The sequence below is a fragment of the Myodes glareolus genome, chromosome 1 (assembly GCF_982192425.1).
Source record: "Myodes glareolus chromosome 1, mMyoGla1.1, whole genome shotgun sequence".
NCBI lineage: Eukaryota > Metazoa > Chordata > Mammalia > Rodentia > Cricetidae > Myodes > Myodes glareolus.
This window is the reverse complement of record NC_142026.1, coordinates 2,529,879-2,553,079: the sequence shown is the minus strand read 5'-3', so window position 1 is coordinate 2,553,079 and position 23,201 is coordinate 2,529,879. Positions and strand designations below refer to the sequence as shown.

Sequence of the window (23,201 nt, the reverse complement as noted above, 5' to 3'; positions counted from 1 at the left end):
TTAGGCTTAAAAAGGGAGAAAGAAAAAGAGATACCAGGGAGAAACCAGTGGTCAGCCAGACACACACAGAGGAAGCAGGAAAGCAGGACATACAGAATGTAAGGTATAAAGCCCCAAGGAAAAATGTAGCTGTATAGAAACAGGTTAAATTAAGTTAAAAGAGCTAGTGGAATGAGCCTAAGTCTTACCTAAGTGCTTATAATTAATAATAAGCATTCATAATAAATTATTTGGGAGTTGGTTGGTGGCCCAAGGAAAATTACATTATCACCTCTTCCTACTACATTCCTTAGGATAAATTATAATTTATTAACAACTAAGCAATAATCCTGATACAATTATCTCACTTAATCCTCAGTGGCCTTCAGAAGTAGGAATAGAAAGCAAGCTTGTTAAGTTTTTGTGTGTCTATGACTACCAGCCTCGTGACTGTAGACTTCAACTATTTAAACTTTTTACAATTTTTACTGGGACCCCCTCCAGAATCAAGTCTCTTGCAAACCCTAGAAAGGCTCTCTTAGTTGCAATATAAACTTCCCTGCTCCCATAACCATCCGTCCTCCCTCCCCCCTCTCACTCCCCCAAGCCATCCCCAATTCTCACCCTCTCCCCCCCTCCCTAACCCTCTTCCCTTACTTCTACCCCCCCCACCCCCCATGCACCCGAGTTTGCTTGGCAATCTTGCCTAGTTCTGTTATCCAGGAGGATAACTATATAAATTTTTTCAGGTTCACCTTCTTATTTAGCTTCTCTAGGATCACAAATTATAGACTCAAAGACCTTTAACTATGGCTAGAATCCACTTATGAGTGAGTACATACCATATTCCTCTTTTTGGGTCTGAGTTAACTCACTCAGTAAAGCGTTTTCTATTTCCATCCATTTGCATGCATAATTCAAGATGTCATTGTTCTTTACCGCTGAATAAAACTCTAATGTATATATGTTCCACACCTTCTTTAACCATTCTTCTATTGAGGGGCACCTAGGTTGTTTCCAGGTTCTGGCTATTACAAATAGTGCAGCTATGAACATAGGTGAACAAATACTTTTGTAGTATGATAGGGCATCTCTTGGGTATATTCCCAAAAGTGGAATTGCTGGGTCCTGAGGGAGGTTGACTCCCAGTTTCCTGAGAAACCGCCACACTGATTTCCACAGTGGCTGCACAACTTTGCATTCCCACCAACAATGGGTGAGTGTTCCCCTCACTCCACATCCTCTCCAGCATAGGCTATCATTGGTGTTTTTGACTTTAGCTATTCTGACAGGTGTAAGATGTTATCTCAAAGTGGTTTTGATTTGCATTTCCCTGATCTCTAAGGAGGTTGAGCATGACCTTAAGTGTCTTCTGGCCATTCGAAGTTCATCTGTTGTGAATTCTCTCTTCAGATCAGTACCCCATTTTTTAATTGGGTTAATTAGAGTTTTAGTGTCTAGTTTCTTGAGTTCTTTGTATATTTTGGAGATCAGACCTTTGTCTGATGAGGGGTTGGTGAAGATCTTCTCCCAGTCAGAAGGCAGCCTTCTTGTCTTACTGACAGTGTCCTTTGCTTTACAGAAGCTTCTCAGTTTCAGCAAGTCCCATTTATTCATTATTTCTCTTATTGTCTGTGCTACTGGGGTCCTACTTAGGATGTGGCCTCCTGTGCCTATATCTTGTAGACTACTTCCCACTTTCTCTTCTATCAGGCTCAAAGTGGACAGATTGATGTTGATGTCTTTAATCCATTTGGACTTGAGTTTTGTGCATGGTGATAGATATGGATCTACTTTCATTCTTCTACAGGTTGACATCCAGTTATGCCAGCACCATTTGTTAAAGATGCTTTCCTTCTTCCATTGTATACCTTTAGCTCCCTTGTTGAAAATTAGGTGTTCATAGGTTTGTGGGTTAGTATCCGGGTCTTCTATTCGATTCCATAGGTCGACTTCTCTGTTCTTATGCCAATACCAAGCTGTTTTCAATACTGTAGCTCTGTAATAGAGTTTGAAGTCAGGGATGGTAATGCCTCCAGAAGTTCCTTTATTGTATAAAATTGTTTTGGCTATCCTGGGTTTTTTGTTTTGCCATATAAACTTGATTATTGTTCTCTCAAGGTCTGTGAAGAAGTTTGATGGGATTTTGATGGTAATTGCATTGAATCTATAGATTGCTTTTGGTAGAATTGCCATTCTTACTATGTTGATTCTCCCAATCCAAGAGCAGGGGAGGTCTTTCCATTTTCTGGTATCCTCCTCAATTTTTTTCCTCAAAGACTTAAAGTTCTTATCAAATAGGTCTTTCACTTCCTTGGCTAGAGTTACCCCAAGATATTTTTTGCTATTTGTGGCTATCGTGAAAGATGATGTTTCTCTGATTTCCCTCTCTGCTTCTTTATCCTTTGTGTATAGGAGGGCCACTGATTTTTTGGAGTTGATCTTGTATCCTGCCACGTTACTAAAGGTGTTTATCAACTGTAGGAGTTCTTTGGTAGAGTTTTTGGGGTCTCTTATGTACACTATCATATCGTCAGCAAATAACGAAAATTTTTTTTAAATGTTTTATTTTGTTTTTCACGACAGGGTTTCTCTGTAGCTTTGGAGCCTGTCCTGGAATTAGCTCTTGTAGACCAGGTTGTTCTTGAATTCACAGAGATCCTCCTGCCTCTGCCTCCAAAGTGTTGGGTTTAAAGGTATGCCCCACCACCAGCCAGCTACCTTGTCTTTTTCTACTTCCATTGTATGACTTAACTCCATTCTTCTTCCTGGTACTCCTTTTCTCTTCAAATTGTATCTTTTGTAGTTTTCCTTTTTCGGTGTGCTCTTTTTCATTATAAATCTTCATTAGAGTTGACACTAATAACAATTCATTAGAGTTCAGATTTCCTCTGCCAATAGAATTGATCTAAATTTCTTCACTTTAGCATCAGGCAGACTCTTCAGACAAGGGCAAAAAGCAGCCACATTCTTCCCCAAAATATTTTAGGTACAATCTCTAGGCAACACAATAGAAGTCTTCTCCTCTGGAACTTCTTCAGTGAGGCTCCTACAGTTCAAATCTGTGTTCCTACATCTATGGTCTATTAAGCCTCGCTTAACACATCCCATTTCTCTCCTAACCCATAGTACCAAAGTCTAAATTCCTCCAAACAAACCCATGTTCAGGCCTATCACAGCAATATCCCAGTCCCTGCTACCAATTTCTATCTTAGTTGGAGTTTCTTTTGTTGTGAAGTGACATCATGACCACAGTAACTCTTATAAAGGGAAACCATTTAATTGAGGTGGCTTACATTTTCAGAGGTTTAGTCTATTGTCATCTTGGTGTGAATTGGTGGCGTGCTGTCAGACATGGTGCTAGAGGAGGAGCTGAGAATCCTACATCATGTTGCCCACAAGCAACAGAAAGTGGTCTGAGTATCACATTGAGCAAAGCTTCAGTGAATGAGACCTCAAGCCATCCCCCACAATGACACACTTCCTCCAACAAAGCCATACTTCCTAATAATACCACACCCTGTGATATTATGAAGGTCAGTTACATTCAGATTACCATTCACACCGTCCATTCTGCCTTCAACATTAAATCTCAAGGTTCTCAAGCATTTAACTGCTGATGAAGCTCAATGCTACTTATCCTGACCCACCTTACAAATGGCAATGCCATGGAACTTCTAATAATCTACTATTCCATCCGCCAAACCCTGCAATGCATTTCATATATACATACATATATATGTTTCCCATCTCTGGAAAATATTAATACAGGAAGGACTCACCAAACAGCTCTTAGATTAAAAGTTCAGGTGGGCAGAAAAAGACTGACTTACAGTAGCAAGGTTTAAAGTGGTGAATTTCAAAGGCACTTCTATTCTTGGCCACGTGACGAGGACAAGAAAGGCTGAATGTAATCTGTGCATACTTTTTTGAAAGTAATTTTATTAAATTATAAAAGTTTCCATTTCCGCCCCTCCTCCCACCACCCTCCAACTCTCCCCACTCCCTCTCCTCCTCCCTCTCCATCCCTAAGAGCAGTCAGGGTATCCTGCCCTGTGGGAAGTTCAAGTTCCTACCCCCTCACTCCAGGTCCAGGAAGGTGAGTGTCCAGCCAGACTGGATCCGCAAAATCCAGTATATGCAGAGGAAACAAGTCCCAGTGCCATTGTCAATGGCTTTTCAGAAAGACTCCGGGCCAGTCACATTCAGAGAATCCGGCCACATTCAGAGAATCTGGTTGGAACGCGTCCTCGTTCAGTCTCAGTCCAACTGGCTTTGGTAAACTCTCATTAGATCCGTCCCCTTGTATCAGTGGGTGATCACATCCCTCGCAGTCCTTATTTCTTTTTTCATTTTCTTCATCCTTCTGCTCCTCATTTGGACCTTGGGGGGTTCAGTCCGGTGCTCCAATGTGGGTCTCTGTCTGTATCGCCATCCATCGTCGGATGAAGGTTCTATGGTGATAAGCAAAATAATCATCAGTATGGTTATGGGCCTAGACCGTTTCAGGCACCCTTTCTTCTGTCCAGAGAACAATCTGGGGATCTCTCCTTGGACCTGGGATCCCATTTAAAATCAAGTCTCCTGTAGACCCTGAAATGACTCCGTTAGTTGAAATATATTCTTACCTGATCCCATATCCATCCTTCATGCCTCCCCACATCCCAGTCCACCGAGCTTTCCCCATTCCTCCCCTATTCCCTTCTCTCTAACCCTCTCCCCTTCCAACAACCCTCTCCCCTCATGCACCCGAGGTTACCTGGGACTCTTGTCTATTTCCAATCTCCAGGCGGATAGCTACATGATTTTCATCAGGTTCACCTTCTTATTTAGCTTCTCTAGGATCACAAATAATAGGCTCAAAGACCTTTAATTATGGCTAGAATCCACTTATGAGTGAATACATACCATATTCCTCTTTTTGGGTCTGGCTTACCTCACTCAGTAAAGCGTTTTCTATTTCCATCCATTTGCAAGCAAAATTCAAGATGTCATTGTTTTTTACCGCTGAGTAAAACTTTAATGTAAATATGTTCCACACCTTCTTTAACCATTCTTCTATTGAGGGGCACCTAGGTTGTTTCCAGGTTCTGGCTATTACAAATAGTGCTGCTATGAACATAGTTGAACAAATGCTTTTGTAGTATGATAGGGCATCTCTTGGGTATATTCCCAAGAGTGGAATTGCTGGGTCCTTAGGGAGGTTGACTCCCAGTTTCCTGAGAAACCGCCACACTGATTTCCACAGTGGCTGCAAAAGTTTGCATTCCCACCAACAATGGATGAGTGTTCCCCTCATTCCATATCCTCTCCAGCATAGGCTATCATTGGTGTTTTTGACTTTAGCTATTCTGACAGGTGTAAGATGATATCTCAAAGTTGTTTTGATTTGCATTTCCCTGATCTCTAAGGAGGTTGAGCATGACCTTAAGTGTCTTCTGGCCATTCGAAGTTCATCTGTTGTGAATTCTCTCTTCAGATCAGTACCCCATTTTTTAATTGGGTTAATTATGGTTTTAGTGTCTAGTTTCTTGAGTTCTTTGTATATTTTGGAGATCAGATCTTTGTCTGATGAGGGGTTGGTGAAGATCTTCTCCCAGTCAGAAGGTAGCCTTCTTGTCTTACTGACAGTGTCCTTTGCTTTGCAGAAGCTTCTCAGTTTCAGTAGGTCCCATTTATTCATTGTTTCTCTTATTGTCTGCGCTCCTGGGGTTCTGTTTAGGAAGTGGTCTCCTGTGCCTATATCTTGTAGACTACTTCCCATTTTCTCTTCTATCAGGTTCAAAGTGGTCGGATTAATGTTGATGTCTTTAATCCATTTGGACCTGAGTTTTGCGCATGGTGATAGATATGGATCTATTTTCATTCTTCTACAGGTTGACATCCAGTTATGCCAGCACCATTTGTTAAAGATGCTTTCCTTCTTCCATTGTATACCTTTAGCTCCCTTGTCAAATATCAGGTGTTCATACGTTTGTGGGTAAATACCCGGGTCTTCTATTCGATTCCATAGGTCGACTTCTCTGTTTTTTTGCCAATACCAAGCTGTTTTCAATACTGTAGCTCTGCAATAGAGTTTGAAGTCAGGGATGGTAATGCCTCCAGAAGTTCCTTTATTGTATAAGATTGTTTTTGCTATCCTGGGTTTTTTGTTTTTCCATATAAACTTGATTATCGTTCTCTCAAAGTCTGTGAAGAAGTTTGATGGGATTTTGATGGTTATTGCATTGAATCTATAGATTGCTTTTGGTAGAATTGCCATTTTTACTATGTTGATTCTCCCATTCCAAGAGCAGGGTGGTTTTTCCATTTTCTGGTATCCTCCTCTATTTCTTTCTTCAAAGACTTAAAGTTCTTATCAAATAGGTCTTTCACTTTCTTGGCTAGAGTTACCCCAAGATATTTTATGCTATTTGTGGCTATCGTGAAAGGTGATGTTTCTCTGATTTCCCTTTCTGCTTCTTTATTCTTTGTGTATAGGAGGGCAACCGATTTTTTGGAGTTGATCTTGTATCCTGCCACATTACTAAAGGTGTTTATCAACTGTAGGAGTTCTTTGGTAGAGTTTTTGGGGTCGCTTATGTACACTATCATATAGTCTACAAATAACGAAAGTTTAACTTCATCCTTTCCAATGCGAATCCCCTTGATCCCCTTATGTTGTCTTATTGCTATTGCTAGAACTTCAGGCACTATATTGAAGAGGTATGAAGAGAGTGAACAGCCTTGTCGTGTTCCTGATTTTAGTGGAAAGGCTTTGAGTTTCTCTCCATTCAATTTGATGTTAGCTGATGGCTTGATGTATATTGCTTTTATTATATTTAGTTATGATCCTTGTATCCCCAGTCTCTCCAACACCTTTATCATAAATGGGTGTTGAATTTTGTCAATTGCTTTTTCAACATCCAATGAAATGATCATATGTTTTTTTTTCTTTCAGTTTATTTATATGATGGATTACATTGATAGATTTGCGTATGTTGAACCAGCCCTGCATCTCTGGGATGAAGCCTACTTGATCATAATGGATAATTTTTCTAATGTGTTCTTGGATACGGTTTGCCAGTATTTTATTGAGAATTTTTGCGTCAATGTTCATGAGTGAGATTGGCCTGTAATTCTCTTTCTTAGTAGTGTCTTTGTGTAGTTTTGGTATCAGGGTAACTGTAGCTTCATAAAAGGAGTATGGCAATGACTCTTTTGTTTCTATATTGTGGAATACATTAAGGAGTATAGGTATTAGCTCTTCCTGGAAGTTCTGGTAGAATTCTGCATTGAAACCATCTGGTCCTGGGCTTTTTTTGGTAGGGATATTTTTGATAACAGCTTCTAATTCTTCATGACTAACAGGTCTATTTAGATTGTTCACCTGGTCTTGGTTCAACTTTGGTATATGGTACTTATCTAAATAAATGTCCATTTCTTTTACATTTTCCAACTTTGTGGCATATAAACTTTCGTAGTAAGATCTGATGAGTCTCTGAATTTCCAAATGACTAATAAATATTTTTTAAAATGTGAACATCCTTAGCCATTAGGCAAATGCAAATTAAAACTCCTTTGACATTTTATCTCACCATAGTCTATCATAAATGATGTGACAATTGCTGGCAAAAGTATGGTGGAAGAGGAGTCTTTATTTGCTGCTGCTAGGGGTGTAAGCGTGTTTGGTGCCTATATGAAATTAGTTTGGACTTTTATGAGAAACAAACAAACAAAAATAATATTACTATATTGCTAGGAATCTGGACCCCCAGATCATGAATCTCCTGTGACACCCCTGCCTGCCAGAGTAAATAATTTGTTTTCCTATGCTTGGAGGTGCTCTGAGCAAACAACTTGTTTTGCACCTGCTCTGAGCAGGAGACCCTCAGGAGTTCCTAATGGCAGGGTCATGGTTTCTGGTGGCTTTGCAGCTGGGAGTTAGGGCATGGCCATTAGTCAAGGAGACCCTATATGAGCTTCCCTGGAACCCAATAAAGAGGACATTCTTGGGGCATTCTTACAACCCATCTCTCTCTCTGTCTCTCTTTCTCTCTGTCTCTCTTTCTCTCTCTTTCTGTGTATGTGTGTGTGTGTGTGTGTTTGTGTGTGTGTGTGTGTGTGTGTGTGTGTGTGTATTTTAATCTCCAGGCCCTTGCCCAACTCACGAATATGGTGTGTAGAGCAGGCATTGTGCTGCACCATATGATACAGCTCTACCAACCCTGAGCATATATCCATAGGACTCTAGATCCTACCGAGGAAATACCAACACATCTTTGTTTATTGTTGCCCTATTTACAACAGTAAGAAAAATAGAACAATCCTATATGCCCATCAGTGTGTCATGACAAAATAGAACATATAAACCATAGAATATTATCTATCAATAAATAAAAATTGAACACACACACAAAAAAGTTTCAAGATGTTGTTTGATAAGGAATGACTTTAGAAGGACTAGTATCTGAAAACTAGTTTATTGTTTTGTGTTTTTTTTTTGCACCTGTAGAACATTAATCTTTTCTCACTCCAGTCTTCTATAAAAAGAATCCAGGAATAGTTAATATATAAGAAATAGCTATTATAATAGTCTCACTAATTGGCCTTCTAGTGACAAAATACAGGAGATCTTGTCCAAACAGAGATAATACTTATATTTCAAACTTCTTAGCTAAGGTGATTTTATATTTCTTCTGTAGACTCTTCTCAAACTCACAGAGGTCCCCATGCCTCTGCCTCCTGAGTAATGGGATTAGAGGAGTGGAACATCACTGCCCCACAAATTTTATATTTCTTGAGGCATCTTGAAACTAAGATGAGTGTAAGTCAACAGTGGTTGAAAAGCATTTTAAGGACTTTTAGTCATAATAAATCCGCATAGGAATAGTTTTTGTTTATATTTTTAAAAATATCTTTATTGTTTTTATTTTATGTATGAAGTGTTTTGCCTACATGTATGTCTGTATACCATATGTGTGTCTGCTGACCACCAAGGCCAGAAGAGGGCATCAGACCTCCTGAAATTAGAGTTATAGTTGTGGGTCCCGGGGATTTGCCCCAGTTGTTTGGAAGAACAGGCAGTGCTCTTAGCCATTGAGCCATCTCTCCAGCCCCAGGGATAGTTTGAAAACCAAAACAACAATAACAAACTCGATGAAAAACACCTGGGCACTGCTGCAAAAGTACTTGATTGTCTCACACACAGATGAGTTAATCCATCTCCCAGTAGGAAACTATGTAATTATGCATGATGTTTGTACTTAACATTTTCTTTTTCTTACAAGAATGATGTTAAAACTTAAATGTAGCATAAAAGGTAAGAAGTGAAAAAAATTTAAAGGCTAGGAAGGACCTGGGAATTAATATTCAACAACTAAAATATTTTCATTTTGATAAATAAATTCTCAATTAAACACAAGTGTGTTCTGAATTCCTGAGCATATTAAGTATTATATTTGTTTTCTCAAGTACCAGTTTACTTGTCATAAAAATGCATTTATTTTTAAAAACCAGGAGGTAGGTATGATGATGCAGACCTAGAATCCTAGCATCCAGGAAACTGAGGCAATGTCAAACACAATTGAGATATCAGGGCCTTCCTGGGTTACACAGCAAGTTCAATGCCAGCCTGGGCTACTTAACAAGACTGTCTCAAAAATAAACAACAGAGCAAAGTCAGGATTTTCTTTTCTTTTTTTTTAAGTAATTTTATTAAATTATAAAAGTTTCCATTTCCGCCCCTCCTCCCACCACCCTTCAACTCCCCCCACTCCCTCTCAGCCTCCCTCTCCATCCCTAAGAGCAGTCAGGGTTTCCTGCCCTGTGGGAAGTTCCAGTTCCTCCCCCCTCACTCCAGTTCCAGGAAGGTGAGTGTCCAGCCAGACTGGATCCGCAAAATCCAGTATATGCAGAGGAAACAAGTCCCAGTGCCATTGTCAATGGCTTTTCAGAAAGACTCCGGGCCAGCCACATTCACAGAATCCGGCCACATTCAGAGAATCTGGTTGGATCGTGTCCTCGTTCAGTCTCAGTCCAACTGGCCTTGGTAAACTCTCATTAGATTCATCCCCTTGTGTCAGTGGGTGATCGCATCCCTTGCAGTCCTTATTTGCTTTTTCATTTTCTTCATCCTTCTGCTCCTCATTTGGACCTTGGGGGGGCTCAGTCCGGTGCTCCAATGCGGGTCTCTGTCTGTATCGCCATCCATCGTCGGATGAAGGTTCTATGGTGATAAGCAAAATAATCATCAGTATGGTTATGGGCCTAGGCCGTTTCAGGCACCCTCTCTTCTGTCCAGGGAACAATCTGGGGATCTCTCCTTGGACCTGGGATCCCATATATAATCAAGTCTCCTGTAAACCTTAAAATGACTCCCTTAGTTGAAATATATTCTTCCCTGATCCCATATTCATCCTTCCTCTCTCCCCTCCCCATCCCGGTCAACCGAGCTTTCCCCATTCCTCCCCTATTCCCTTCTCTCTAACCCTCTCCCCTTCCAACAACCCTCCCACCCCCCCTCCATGCACCCGAGGTTACCTGGGACTCTTGTCTATTTCCTACCTCCTGGCGGGTAGCTAAATAATCTTCATCAGGTTCATCTTCTTATTTAGCTTCTCTAGGATCACGAATAATAGGCTCAAAGACCTTTAATTATGGTTAGAATCCACTTATGAGTGAATACATACCGTGTTCCTCTTTTTGGGTCTGGCTTACCTCACTCAGTAAAGCGTTTTCTATTTCCATCCATTTGTATGCAAAATTCAAGATGTCATTTTTTTTTTATCACTGAGTAAAACTCTAATGTGTATATGTTCCACACCTTCTTTAACCATTCTTCTATTGAGGGGCACCTAGGCTGTTTCCATGTTCTGGCTATTACAAATAGTGCTGCTATGAACATAGTTGAACAAATGCTTTTGTACTTTGTTAGGAAATCTCTAGAGTATATTCCCAAGAGTGGAATTGCTGGGTCCTGAGGGAGGTTGACTCCCAGTTTCCTGAGAAATCGCCACACTGATTTCCACAGTGGCTGCACAAGTTTGCATTCCCACAAAGCATTCAGATTAAAGAAAGGATATTAAGAGCTGCAAAGTCAGGATTTTCAAACTGAACTTTCTTTTTTAAAAAATATTTATTTATTTATTTTTTATTTATCTATTATGTATACAATATTCTGTCTGTGTGTATGCCTGCAGGCCAGAAAAAGGCAGCAGACCTCATTACAGATGGTTGTGAGCCACCATGTGATTGCTGGGAATTGAACTCAGGACCTTTGGAAGAAGGGTCAATGTTCTTAACCGCTGAGGCATCTCTCCAGCCCCTAAAACTGAACTTTCATTCAAAGTTCAAACTCTTGACTTCTGAGATGACAGAAAAGTTATCTTTTTGAAACAAACATAAAACTACTTAGAGTTCAGAAGTGACTGCATACAAAACATGTCAGACAAGAGAAAGCTGCTGTTTGCTGGTAGCAGGTACTTCTGTCCCATTAAATTAATCATTCTGGAAAAACTAGAGTTGTTTTCAATGACCTGTGATGATAAATCCAACTCTATAACAGACATATCATCTTCGGTCAATGGGAGCATCTGAAGATGCATGTCATCGAGGGAAGGCAAGTGCTTTGCCATCTCACATAATTCTGACAAGTTGCAAGCATCAAGTGGTAAAAGGACGCGGCCACTATTTCCATGCTGTGTTTCAACAACTGGGTAGAGAACACAGTTTTGGAGACCTTCTTGGATTAACTACGAGGATCCACCCAAAATCAGCTCTCTGATCTGTGAGAAACAATCATTTATAGTACATTAAAATAATGCTGGTTTAAAATTATTTTCCATGGGCTGGAAAGATGGCTCAGCCATTAAGAACACTAGCTGTTCTTAAAGAGACTCTGGCTTCAGTTCCCAACTCCCACACAGTCGCTCACAATCAGCTCTCAATCCAGTTCCAGGAGCTCTATCACCTTCTTCTGGCCTCAGAGGGCACCCAGGCAACACACGATTGACAGACATGCATGCAGGCAAAACATTCACACGCATAAAGAAAATTAGATTACAATTAAAATAAATTTCCAAAGAATTAAATTTGTGCTGTGCTTTGAATATCTTATTTCATTTAGTAAAATCTACTCTTAATAAGCTCAGAGTTATTGTAGAGTATAATGAGACTATAAGAGTTTGAAGAGACTACTTTCGAACTTTACAGAAGGAAACACAGCTCATAAACCCCCTATTAGGTAATGTGACAATATATGTATACAAAATGCTGAAGCTTCAAGGCAAAACTAACTTTTCCTTGCTTAGGTTGTTTCTCTTAGATATCTGGCTGTGGTGATGAGAAAAATAACCAGTGCTTATGCTCACTGAGGCTCTGCACAGACAAACCTCACAACATTCATGTAGGACATGGAGACAAAGGGCACCTATCAACATAAAGCACATGTTTTTCCTTGGGGCAGGAACCAGAGTCCTTTGTCCTGGTCCACACATTCCACATCTTCTGCAGCATCTATGAAACTTCATGGTAGGCTACCTTGTACACTTCCTAAATCTCAGTCTTCACCATTCTTACACAGTGTTGGGTAATCACATTTTCTGTACAGGAGAAATACTGACCTTAGACAATGCTCTAAACCCATCTTTGAAAACCCAACAGAAAGGGTAAAACAAGTAATACAAATTCTGAAGACAGTGAAGTTCTCAATGTTACACCTAGGAGCACCATATCGAACAGTTACAGAACATAATCTTCAACCCCACATTAAAATCTCAAAGATAATGCATATGCTGGGCAATGAAACAAAGCTCTACAAACTTAAAGGAACCGGAATTTATTTTTCTACCCCAAAGGATTGAAGTTCGAAATCAAGAATAAATTGATACTAGAATCAACCCAATGCGAATGAAATAGTTTTCTTCTAAATAATTCATGCAGGTCAAAGATGAAATACAAAAATGGTGCAGCGGCTATAAAAAACAGGATGGCAGTTTCTGGGGGAACAACAATTCAGTGTGTAATCTAAGTACACCATGACTTCTACCGTAGTAATATGATAATATCTAACAAAAGTTCTATCCAAGATAATTAAAGAGAAGTGGAACAAAAAAGTATGCATGTTTTCTCTCAGAATGCAGACTGTAGACTTGATCTATGCATATGTATCATTATTTAAACCTGTGTGTATATATCCATCATGAAGGAAGAAGGGGACTACTTGGAGGGAGGAAGGAACTATCAAGAAGGGTTAAAAGGAGGGAGAAAAGTAATGAGGTGGTGGAATATGAGCAAAGTACAATGATATATATATATACATATATATATCATATATATATATATATATGAAAATGTCATGATGAATCTCATCATTTTCTAGGCTAACTAAAACAATTAAGTCAAAAAAAATCAGCAATTCATCCTAAGACAAGACATCACATTATGATCATGGGAGCTGGCCCTCTGGAGACCATCTCCATGCAGCAGCCATGATCTAGTGCTGTAGTCTACTTATTCTCATGTTCAGTCTGTGGGGAGGTTTCTTGCTGTTTACAGAGGTTTAGAGGGTTTTTTCCTCTAATAATTGTCAGCATTCTTTTTATAATGTTCTGTGTTATTTATTTTATCTTTACATCATTTCCAGTATTGAAAATACAAATTGTACAGACTTTTTTTTTTGAGGGTGGAAGGACTGGTTCTTTATTTCAAAATGTCACGTGTTGATATTCAATATCAAAACAGTTGCACTATGGGGTTCTCTGTCTGGACAGGGGTACAGATAAGCCAGGAAACTGCAGCCTCTCCACCTACAAAAGGCCTTGAAGAGACTACCTGAACATCGCAACTGGGCGGAGACACTAGAAAGATCGGCACATCGCCAGCCCACAGACTGCAAAGGATTCTCACAGCCAATGGGTCGACCAAGATAACCCAAATCCCCAAAACCAAAATTCAAAATAATATAACATTTAAAAAGTTTTTTTACATAAGCTATTCAAGATTTCTCCAGCACTGACTGATATGAAGCACAACGAGATGGCACTTTAAGAGACAGCAGCTTCGGGAAAGGCAATGAGATGATCCACACGGCTAAATCAGTGGCACGAAAATAATCTTCCTTTTCTTTCTCCCTCGGGGCAGGTGAACACTAAGGGGCATCATGATCCGTGTGAGCAGTTAGGAAGGGGTGGAAGAGAGACCAGTGGGTCTCGGGGCTGGGGCCGCAGGGTAGCATGCCTGCCTGGCATGCACAAGGCTGGGGAGTGGGGCATCTCAGATGCCTCACCGGCTCATTTGGTCACGTCTGATGGAAAAAGTAAAACATAAAAACAAGGTTAAAGTTGTTCAAAGATATCAAAGATGGAAACCTTCACAGCCCGGAAGAGTTTTTTGTTTTTGGCTAACTTCCTAGAATTCCCTGTGGTTTGGCTAGGACTTGGTGCAGAGAACCGAGGTGTCCCACAGTGGAGCCTGCCGGGCTCTGGTTGTAAGCAAGGCAGGCCCAGTCCTGTGTTCCTCCTCTATGGAGAGAGCAGTATCCATTAGGCCAACAAGTCACCTTCCAAGAGTGGCAAGGAACTAACTGGGCTGCTGCTCCAAGCTGTGGAAGCACTTGGAATGTTACAATGGACAAAAGGAATCACAATGCCCAGATCCCAAGTGCACTGAAGACAAGTGCATTGTGCTCACACTCCCTTAAATATTATTCCCAAAGGTGCTCAGCCCCTCCAGCTGCAACTCTGGGAAGAGGCTGACACACTTTTATGAAAAAGACATGAAGGGTAAAGGGGGGTGGCAGGAGGGGAAGCAGCCTTCAGTTAAAGATCAGCCCTGGGTTTCAAGGTCAGCTTCTGGCAGGCTGGCCTCAGGCTGAGTCAGGGTCAGAGGGAGGAGTGGTCGCAGGGCAGGGCGGGGACTAGGGCGCTCTACATCTCCTTCAGGTCCAGCAGGGTCTGGTCCAGCATCCTTTGTATACAGAGGTGTTTCTCTTTGGTGCACTTCAGCTTATCTGCCAAGTCATCAATGGTCTTTTCCAGTTTGGCTACCGATCTTTCAGCAAACTCGGCAAGGGTCTCTGCCTCCTTGAGTTTGGCAGTAAGAATCTTTATCTCCTCTTCATACTTGTCTTCTTTCTGAGAGTACTTTTCTTCAGCAGCACTCAGACACTTCAGGTTCTGGTCCATCAGTCTGATCTGCTCATCCATCTCTTGGCAACGGGACTCTGCCAGCTCGGCCCGTTCCTCTGTGCGTTCCAAGTCTCCTTCAATAATCACCAACTTATGAGCCACCTCTTCATACTTCCTGTCTGCCTCTTCTGCAATGTGCTTCGCTTCCTTTAGCTGGATTTCCTGAAGTTCCATCTTTTCTTCATCTTTTAGAGCTCGGTTTTCAATCACCTTCATCCCTCTCTCGCTCTCATCAGCAGCCTTTTCTGCTTCCTCTAGCTTCTGTAGAGCAGTGGCAAGGCGCTCCTGAGCACGGCCCAGCTCCTCTTCAACCAGCTGGATCCTGCGGTTCAAGGAGGCCACCTGGGCTTCAGCCTGCTCCCTGGGCCGACCTTTTTCCCCTTTTCCCCTCCACTTCTGGCTGGAGGCGCTTGGCCCTCTCCTCGGCATCATTCGCCTGCTGTTGCAGAACCTGGATCTTGCACTTCACCGCCTCGATGGTGGTGATCCCGGCCATGGTGCCCACCCAGCTGCTTCTGGAATTCGGGGTCCTACCTCCTCCGCTCGGCTTGTCTGTACAGACTTTTTAAAAGTTCTAATTCATTCTATGCATTTGTGGCAAGTTTGACACTGCAAAAGTACATTATCAAACTGATTTCATAATAAGACAGCCTCATTTACTATCCCCATTCTTTCACCCATCACTGGTCCCCTGTCTGTACTCCAATCATGTCATATACATACATATATGTATATGTGTGTGTGTGTGTGACGTAAAGAAATATATAATATTTACATATGAATATACGTATATATATATTTAGACAAGTAACAGTCTATGTCAACTGTTTATTGTTGAACCTGAATTCAACACATGAGAGAAACTGTGCAAGAGTAAAAACACTGCAACATTCTCAAAGAACCTAACGAAAGCACAAGATTATTTCGTGTATGTGTGTGTGTGTGTGTGTGTGTGTGTGTGTGTGTGTGTGTAGACATATGTAGTTTGTTTGTTTTTGTTTTCTGAGACAGAGTTTTTTCTGTGAAACAGTCCTAGCTGTCCTGGTACTGGCTCTTGTCGACCATGTTGGCCAGGAACTCACAGAGATCCATCTGCCTCTGCCTCTGAGTGCTGGGATGAAAGGTGTACACCACCACTTCCCAGCCTATCAATAAATACTTTATACCTACCTTTGTATGATGTTCCATGGCATCCAATTCGCCTTGATTGAAAGCCATACTTCCTGTACGCTCCTAAAGAGAAGGTGACAAGGAAAACATAATGTAAAACTCTATAGCAAATCGAACATTTTGTAACCTGTTAGATTTTATTTTTTGTACAGAAGATCCAGGTTTGGTTCCCAGCACCCACATGGTGGCTCAAAAACATCTATATCTCCAGTTGCAGTGGATCTGATGCCCTCTCCTGGTCTCAGCAGACGTACACATGGCATATAGAAATATTTACAGAGAAAACACTCAAGCACATTAAATCAATAATTTTGAAAAAACCTCAAAGGCAGGTATGGCACCTCGGGTCTGCAACACCCCACTCTCACTGAACAGGTCTGCCAGACAGAAAATTAACAGAAAAATAAGGGAAATAAGAGATGTTATGACCCAAATCGACTTAACAGACATCTATAGAACATTCGACTAAAACACAAAAGAATATACCTTCATCTCTGCACCCCATGGAACCTTCGCTAAAACTGAGCACAAATCTGGTCATAAATCTCAACAGATACATACACACAAAATGTAAATTGGAATAAATCCCTGTATAGTATCAGATCACCAGGGCTTAAACAAAATCAGAAATAAAAAGAGGGACATAACAACTGAAACTGAGAAAATTCAGAGAATCATCAGGTCATGCTTCAAAAACCTATAATCCAAAAAATTGGAAAACTTAAAGGAAATGGACAGTTTTCTGGATAAGTACCACATACCAAAAACTAAATCAAGAACAGACAAGCAATTGAAATAGCCCTATAACCCCTAAGGAAATAGAAGCAGTCATTACAAGTCTTCCAACCAAAATAGCACAGGACGAGATGGCTTCAGCTTAGAATCCGGCCAGAATTTCAAAGAAGAGCTAATACTCCTCAAATTGTTCCACAAACTAGGAAGAGGAGGGACATAGCCAAACTACTTTTTTGAGGCTACAGTTACTCTGATACCCAAATTATACAAAGACTCAACAGTAAAGAGATATATAGACCAGTCTCCCTCATGAACATAGATGTAAAAATACTAATAAAACACTGGCAAACTGAATGCAAGAACACATTGGCTGAGGGAGCTTCAGCCAATAGCTGCTGAGATACCAGCCCACTGGGGCGTGGTCTTTTTCTCTTTAGAAAGCAGCAGCAGCCTTGCTCTCCAAGACTCCATTCCTGGCTGTCCTGTAGGAAAGTGTTCTGTAAGTTTTTCCCCCTCAAATAAATAACCCTTTGAATCCAAACTGGATTGGGATTGTTTGGCGCATAATCTGGCACCCAGCGTTTAGTTTTAGAACTGTGTTCATGCTAAAAGGCTCTGCAGCATCAGAGACCTGGGGTGGGGTCCCCCAGGCTCTGCTTTCTGGCATCCTTAAGTTTATGCAGACAGCAGCACCTGTAGAGGGAAAAGAGGATGCTGACTGCTGACCGAGGTAATGGGGGGAAGCAAGGGGACTTCCAGGGATGAGCAGGTTGGAAAGCTGCCTTTGCGTGGTAATGCAGCAGCTAAAAAGCCATGGAAGGAGAAAAAAGTCTGGGAAACTGAAGTTTTGAGAATAAAATCTAAGTGGAATGTAAGCAGTCGAACAAGGAGGGATGTGGCTCAGTGCAGGGCCTATCTTGCAGGTTAGGTCAAAACAAACAATAATGTGGTTTAGTATTGTGAATCTGCATAGGCCTCCCCTGAGGGTCCTGACAGAATTCCTCCTCACCTGTAGCCACTAAGAGCACTTCACCTGTAGGCACTTCTGCACACATTTGCTGTTTCCTTGTAACCGGTGGGCCCACCACTCTTGTCTCAAGGCTCTAGTCTCTCTGCCACTCTCTGCCTCCTCTGCCCCTTCTTTCTTGTCTTTCAATAAACCTCCTTTGTGAGCCTTATCGCATGGCATGACTTCTCTTCATTGCTTTAATAGTATTATTATTAATTATTAATTATTATTATTACAACAGTGAGTTCTGTCTCACCCTCAAAGGAAGCCAGGGCAGGACCTGAAAAAGCTTAGTCGCTAGCGTCTAGCCCTGCAGAGATTAAGACAGGGTCCGACATAGGCATGCTTACGATACTAAAATGTTTTGAGACTGAAAGCAGGCTCTACATTATGTTGTGGACCAGATTGCTTATCTTTACTGAAAGGGAGATTAGAAACAGAAAGACAATAGTGGGTGTTAACTGAGAGACACGGGGTTAAGCATAAAGCAAGAAAAGTAGACCTTAGGAAAACAGAATGACTCCTGTTTTTGAAGCTAAAGGAAACATTTTGAGGAGAGTTAAGGAGCCTGAGATTTCTTGTCAAGCAGCTTGTGAGTTACCATTGAAATAGACATAAGAGATAGCAGTGATGTACTCAGAGATAGCATATAGAAATTTTGCAATCAGGGATTGCCTTGTGATGCGGAAATCATATATGTTCATTTTTGCATTGCCTTGTTAGAGTGTATTGACTACTTGAAGTTGCATAGGTTTTATCTGCAGTGAGGATTTAAGTATACAAGAAAAACAAATACAGCACACAGGGAAAATACTATTGTAAAGGAGCAGACTTGGTTACTCTTCTCCTTAAGAATAAAAGTGATAATTGTTGCTTAATGAACCACTAGCATCTGGAACATTTTTTCTGATATTGAAATCATGAATTAGGTTCTAAGCATGAAGCACAGTTCCATTTCTACTGGTGGTGCTGGCCGCCTCCCCATACAGGAATTAAGATCCCAGGACCTCGATAAACCAGACCCTCAATCGTAAGTGCCTCCACCTATGGTTCCCAGCTGCATACTTACTGTCTAGGCTGGGGCAGTTGTAAGAAACGGTTAGTACAAAAGCCTAAGTGATGTCTTAATCTTGTCTCTTCCCAGCAGTGCCTGATTGGGCTCATTGAAATCTAACAGTGGACGTGATGCTAGGTGGTTTGTTTCTTTTCATTGTTTACTTGGCTTGCTATAAAAGGGTTTTTGCCACCCTTCCAATACTCTGTTTTCCTCTTACTTTATAATTAACTGTTGAAGCAGGCAGTGTGGTATAACTTAATTTACTAAGATGTTTCCAACTAGTAAAGGTAGAAATGAAATCAAAGCAATATTATTTGTTTTGATGGTAGGCTATAAAATTAGTTCAAGTTTGGAGTGACTAGGGTGTTCAAATGAACTTGCTCTTATAGCTGAGTGTGATCACACACACCTGTTATCCTGGTCTTCAAAAGACTCCAGGAAGGAGAAGACTGAATGAGAGTTCAAAACCAGTGTGGGCCATATAGTAGTTCCCCAGCCTGCAGAGAAAGACATAGCTCACAAAGCGACCAACCAAAGAAATTGATATTTTAAACATTAGTTTTTCACTCAGAGTGTTGCTCTTCCAGTTACTGGAAGGCTAGTTCTAACCTACTGTGTACCATATTAGCATAACGTCTACAGATAAGCCACTTAATCAGCCATTCTGAAGAAAAGAATTCAAACATTGCAGTCAACCTATAACCATTTCGTATACTTCCCTTAAAATTCTTATCCATATACAAACAGATTTTAAAATTAAAAAGACACAAATTAAAGCTATTAACATTTTAAAAGTTTCCTGTCTTTTTGCTCATTCCAATAAAAACAATTACCAAACACTTCTGTGATCTTGAAAATTTGTTATTATTAGGGAAAAGAGGTTAACATGTTTTCAAAATTACTTGAACTGGTGTTTTTGTATTTGCTTTAAAGAGTTTTTTTTTCTGTTTTTCTTTGAAGCGAAGGGGGAGCGACCTTTGAAAAGCCAAGCACAAACAAACCTGCATCTGAAAGCAATGTCTTGATATTTCATAAAAGGTAACAAAGCTTTTAATTTTATTTAATGAATAGGTTCTTTTTTTGATGTTATACATATATTTACATATTTAACAAGTTTGTGTACTTGACAGAACTCCAGCATAACAGCCCATAACATCTAGAAACACCTGAGTCGAGTCCAAAGCAGGTAGAGCACAGGCTCCGTTAAGGTGGTTGAGGATCCGAATCCCATACAGGCTTAAGGCTGAAAACCAGTGTTCTGATGGGTTGCCACTTAAGAAAAGGCTATATACAAACCTTTATTTTAACATTTAAAAGAAAACTACATATTCATTCCAACAGCTTTCCCAGGCCTGGCGGCCCAATAAGTTACACACACACTCAGGCACTTGAAGGCTACGACACAGGTGACTACGGGGGAGGTGGCCAGAGTGAGAACTTTCCCATGGTGAGACCCCACAAGGACACTTTGGGGTCACAGGCCTTGGGAACTGTTGCAGTGGAACCTTCCTCCAGATTACTGAACCAGGAAAAGCAGCATGATTCTTGCTCAGGACGCAAGGCCAGGGACTGCCTGCTCAGCAGGGATGATGCCCCGCAGGTCTTGATGGAGCATTTCTCACAGCTGCAGGGGCCATGGCTCCAAATTCTCTAAGACGATTTGCTAGTTAGCTCTTTGGTTTTTTGGCCAGTCGAAGACTTTGAGGAATTAGCTGTGATCCAGGGGTGCTCAAGGACTTCCGCTAGTGTTAGCCTCTGGCTTGCATTGTGCTTTAACAGTCTTGAAATGAGGTCCCTGACTCCTTCAGTCATAAAGTCAGGGAATGTGAATTCAACCCGTGATATCCTTCTTTCTATAGGTCTCCTGGTAGGTCTGTGCCTCAAAGGGGGCCATCCCAACTAGGAACTCATAGCAGAGGACACCCAGGCTCCAGAGGTCCACCTTCTCATCGTGCATCCGGCCCTCAATCATCTCGGGGGGCAGGTAGTCTAGGGTGCCACACAGTGTGGTTCTCCTGGAAGATGGAGCATGCACAGACCACCCGAAGTCTGCGATCTTCAACCCTTCATTTGGCCAAAGAAGCAGGTTCTCTGGCTTAATGTCTCTGTGGATAACTCTCTTTGAATGACAGTAAGACAGAGCGTTTGCCAACTCGGTGATGTAAGTAGCCGTTCTCTGCTCGTCAAACTTGGAGCACTTCTGGAGCTCTCTATAGACTGTTCCAAGGGGTGCATACTCTAGAATTAGATAAACTCTGGTGGCATCGTGGAAATATCCATACAGCCTGAGGATGTTGGGGTGCCGCACGTGGGACTGTATCTCCACTTCTCTTCGAAGCTGGTGCTCCACCCCGGCTTTCTCCAGCTGGGTTTTAAACAGCACCTTCAGGGCCAGGATAAACTTGCTTTGCTTCTCCCTTGCCAAGTAAACATTTCCGAACTTTCCTTTACCCAGGGGGCGGCCAATGTCAAAATCCTCCAGAGTCCACTGCCTTTTTTTCGAGTCTTCTGTTTTCTGTTTTGATGCCTGTTCCTTTTCAGAATTCTTTCCAGAGGCTGTGGGCTGGGGCTGCTCACTCTTCTGGGGGTTGCTGAGCCGGGAGACAGGTCGAGGAACGCTGGCAGCTGGCAACTGCTTTGGCACTGGCTTCTGACATGAGGCCAGTTTCTGTGCTTGTGAAGGGACACGGTGGGAGGAGTTGGAAGGACACAGGACCCGCTGGGCCTGGCCACTACTAGCCAATCCTAGGTTCTGAGAAGGAATCTGCTCTGTCACCAAGACTCGTTTTAGACCAAAGGGAACTGTAGTCTTAGCAGGCCTGGAACCACAGTTTTCTTTACATCTGTCCATGTCACCCACGGGCAGGATCCTGCCTTCGACCAAAGCCTCCAAGCGATCCCGGGAGCTCAGCCGTTACAATTCCTTAATGAATAGGTTCTTATAACTGTGCTTTGATTCCCTAGAGACAATAAAACTTGTATTGTAAAGGTGCTTTCAAGACAAACGTGAGGACCCAATTTTCCTGTTTTAGCAGTTAAGATTCCAGGTGATATGATTATGATGTCTGTATAATTCTGGTGTGTATGATGCTAGAGAAGAACAGATTCAGACCACAGTTCCACCATTCTAAGGCGATGCTCAGGTTTGTGCTGTGTTCTGTACCTAGTTCTCAGAAACTAGAATCAGATGGTGAAAGCTGAGCCATCTCTAGTTCAACATTTGAGGCTTTTACTCTCCGAAGGTTAAGAATGACTTCAAAGAGCTTTGGTTTTACTGTCTAAGACTGTCACTATTAATTATATTAGAAATTAAACTAAGAAAATGTCAATATAAACTCAATTTAAAATAAAAATCTCATTATGTGGTTTCAAAAATAAAACGGATTATTTATTTAGTTGCTTCTTTGTTTGGTTGGTTTGTTTTTTGGAGACAGGATTTCTCTGTGTAGCCCTAGCTTTCCTGGTACTCACCCTGTAGACCAGGCTAGCAACGAACTTTGAGATCTACCTGTCTGTGCCTCCCAAGTGCTCAGATTAAAGGTGTGTGCTATCACCCCCTACAATGCTTTGAATTTTAAAAAACTTTCTGGGTGAGCAAGATGGCTCAGCACGTGAAGGCACTTATCACCAAGACCAAAGACCTGCTTTCAATCACCAGACCCATGTGATAGAAGAGAACCTACTGCTTCAGGTTTTCCTCTGACCACCAGCTGTTGTCTCTGTCTCTGTCTCTGTCTCTGTCTCTGTCTCTCTCTCTCTCTCTTTTACACACACAGACACACACATAAATAACTGTAACAAAATTAAAACATTTCTAATGCAAAACAATTTTATTGGGCAGCCAAACATAGTCTCCCACTTTTAAATTCAGATTTCTTGAATAGCTGACTAATGAAAGCTGGTGAGAATCTGTCTGCTACTGCATTCAGACTGTCGTAGCAGCCAGTCTAGGCAGCAATGTACACATGAGAGGATGAGAGTGAGAAGAACAAACAGCATCTTAGTTCTGTTGTAGTGATACTAGATACACCTTGGAGAACTTTCTCTAGACTAGATCAGCAGTTGTCTGGATTGGAGGTGGGGA

General features: G+C 41.4%; 2 protein-coding genes, 1 long non-coding RNA gene and 1 pseudogene across 3 annotated transcripts in view; 1 reads left to right on the top strand and 3 right to left on the bottom strand.

Annotated features, from left to right (window-relative positions):
• Window positions 1-13,951: 13,951 nt before the first annotated feature.
• Window positions 13,952-15,538, bottom strand: LOC148123232 (tropomyosin-like). Its single transcript, XM_087903299.1, has one exon. The coding sequence runs from the start codon at window positions 15,360-15,362 to the stop codon at window positions 14,886-14,888; it is 477 nt and encodes a 158-aa protein (XP_087759425.1). The 5' UTR covers window positions 15,363-15,538; the 3' UTR covers window positions 13,952-14,885.
• On the bottom strand, window positions 13,952-19,650 carry LOC148123231 (uncharacterized). The gene is made up of 3 exons (XR_015737264.1): window positions 19,527-19,650; window positions 16,317-16,379; window positions 13,952-14,263 (listed from the first exon to the last, which is right to left on the bottom strand). It is a non-coding gene; the product is annotated as an uncharacterized LOC148123231 (long non-coding RNA).
• LOC125399968 (kinetochore protein NDC80 homolog) overlaps window positions 18,344-23,201 on the top strand; it is a 43,842-nt gene continuing 38,984 nt past the window's right edge. The window contains 2 exon segments of the mRNA XM_087903319.1: window positions 18,344-19,090; window positions 20,078-20,155. Of these exon segments, the coding sequence (XP_087759445.1) occupies window positions 18,999-19,090; window positions 20,078-20,155 (170 nt within the window). The 5' untranslated portion in view covers window positions 18,344-18,998.
• Window positions 20,190-22,034, bottom strand: LOC148123230 (aurora kinase A pseudogene; annotated as a pseudogene).